The sequence below is a fragment of the Pecten maximus genome, chromosome 12 (assembly GCF_902652985.1).
Source record: "Pecten maximus chromosome 12, xPecMax1.1, whole genome shotgun sequence".
NCBI lineage: Eukaryota > Metazoa > Mollusca > Bivalvia > Pectinida > Pectinidae > Pecten > Pecten maximus.
The window spans coordinates 8,991,496-8,993,610 of NC_047026.1; the positions used below are offsets into that span (position 1 = coordinate 8,991,496).

The 2,115-nt window shown below is 50.9% G+C and overlaps 1 protein-coding gene across 1 annotated transcript; it reads right to left on the bottom strand.

Annotated features, from left to right (window-relative positions):
* Nucleotides 1-1,178: 1,178 nt before the first annotated feature.
* On the bottom strand, nucleotides 1,179-1,574 carry LOC117339766 (variant surface antigen D-like). Its single transcript, XM_033901480.1, has one exon. The coding sequence runs from the start codon at nucleotides 1,572-1,574 to the stop codon at nucleotides 1,179-1,181; it is 396 nt and encodes a 131-aa protein (XP_033757371.1).
* Between the last annotated feature and the right edge of the window lie 541 nt (nucleotides 1,575-2,115).

Sequence of the window (2,115 nt, forward strand, 5' to 3'; positions counted from 1 at the left end):
TCATGGGAGAGTGGAGAGGTGAGAGTTGGCTGGGGAAGGAAATGTTAGGGCGAGGGAAATAATATATGGACAGGGCGAGGGAAATAATGCTTAGACAGGGCGAGGGAAATAATGTATGGACAGGGCGAGGGAAATAATGTAGGGACAGGGCGAGGGAAATAATGCATGGACAGGGCGAGGGAAATAATGTAGGGACAGGGCGAGGGAAATAATGTAGGGACAGGGCGAGGGAAATAATGTAGGGACAAGAGAGGAAACACGAGGGAACCGACGAAAAAGATAGAGAAATGATGGACAATGAGAGTACAATCGCGGGGTAGACTATAGACTGGCCCCCTGTCTCTAGAATATTAAAATTAATTAAAAATTATAAATAAAATTGAGCTTTTATGATTTTGTTCCCTCGGATATGTCTAATTCTAGAGATTGGTCAAATGCGGATTAGGTTCGTAAATTGATACTCAGGTCTGGTTGTCTATAAAACCACAAACTCAGCAGGAGAATTAGTCTCGGCCATAAGAACATTACGCCACTCATTAACACCATTGGTCAGTGTCTTATCTGAGGACACTACTACGCCCACTCTCTCCCCGTACTGGCCTAAGTTTCAAACTAGGGGCAGATAATCTAGTATTAAAACAGAAAGCTTAGGGTCTGGTGGCCAGTCTAGGAAGAATGAAGAACGACAGAAATGGGAGAGAAGTTGACCGGAAGTGGTCGGTGGAAGGTCAAGGAGCAATAAAAGAGGGGATAAATGGCAGTGGAGAGATGGAGAGAAAGGGGAGGGAGGATGTAGTAGTGAGGATGCCTTATTTTTGATTGATGGATTTGGCTTCAAAAAGAAATAAATAGTCTGTGTTCGTTTGAAGATTACATCAACTATATCTATCATAAGTATGTAAACACTTATTCCAGATTCCCATGACGTACCGATAAGGTGATCTGCGCCAAGTGGTCAAAATAGATTCCAGCGTTTGAAGCTCGACATTATTCATAGGTTTGTAAAATTAGGCTCGCGTACGTGTCATCATTACGGTCTGTTAAGTTGATGTGGATCAGAGACGTTAAGGCCATTGACTGGGTGAAGTACCTACGTCTATAAGGGGCCATCTTACACATCTTAAAATATAAACTGTATAAAGTTTATGAATTATCGATATCGTCGTTGGCTTGCTTCACTACATTTGACAGCTGCCATTACAACGGTACAGAACACACGGGTAGAGAAAAAAATACCCGTTTGGCGTCTCAGTCTTGTCCGAGGTACCGGAGTTTCCACTGTCCATGGTTATGTCCGAGGTATCTGAGTTTCCACTGTCCATGGTTATGTCCGAGGTATCTGAGTTTCTACTGTCCATGGTTATGTCCGAGGTACCGGAGTTTTCACTGTCCATGGTTATGTCCGAGGTACCGGAGTTTCTACTGTCCATGGTTATGTCCGAGGTACCGGAGTTTCTACTGTCCATGGTTATGTCCGAGGTACCGGAGTTTTCACTGTCAATGGTTATGTCCGAGGTATCGGAGTTTCCACTGTCCGTGGTTATGTCCGAGGTATCGGAGTTTCCACTGTCCATGGTTATGTATTTAATGCACTTCGCACCTTCCACCCCCCTCCCCTTCCACCCCATCCCGAACCCCTCTCACTCCCTCCCACCCCACCCACCCCAGCCCGAACCCTTCTCCTTCCCTGCCACACCACCCACCCCAGCCCGAACCCTTCTCCTTCCCTCCCACCCCACCCACTTCACCCAGCCCGAACCCTCCCCCCCCCCCCCCACCCACCCACCCACTCCTGCCCGAACCCCCCTCCTCCCTCCCAACCCACCCACCCCAGCCCGAACCCTTCTCCTTCCCCCCCCACTTCACCCAGCCCGAACCCTTCCCCCCCCACCCCCCCACCCCTGCCCGAACCCCCCTCCCTCCCAACCCACCCACCCCAGCCCGAACCCTTCTCCTTCCCCCCCCACTTCACCCAGCCCGAACCCTTCCCCCCCACCCCACCCACCCCTGCCCGAACCCCCCCTCCCTCCCAACCCACCCACCCCAGCCCGAACCCTTCTCCTTCCCTCCCACCCCCCCCAGCCCGAACCCTTCTCCTCCCCCCCACCCACCCCT

What these genes read in the sequence shown, in the direction of transcription:
- LOC117339766 (XM_033901480.1), bottom strand. Translation starts at nt 1,574, where the DNA reads ATGGACAGTGGAAACTCCGATACCTCGGACATAACCACGGACAGTGGA.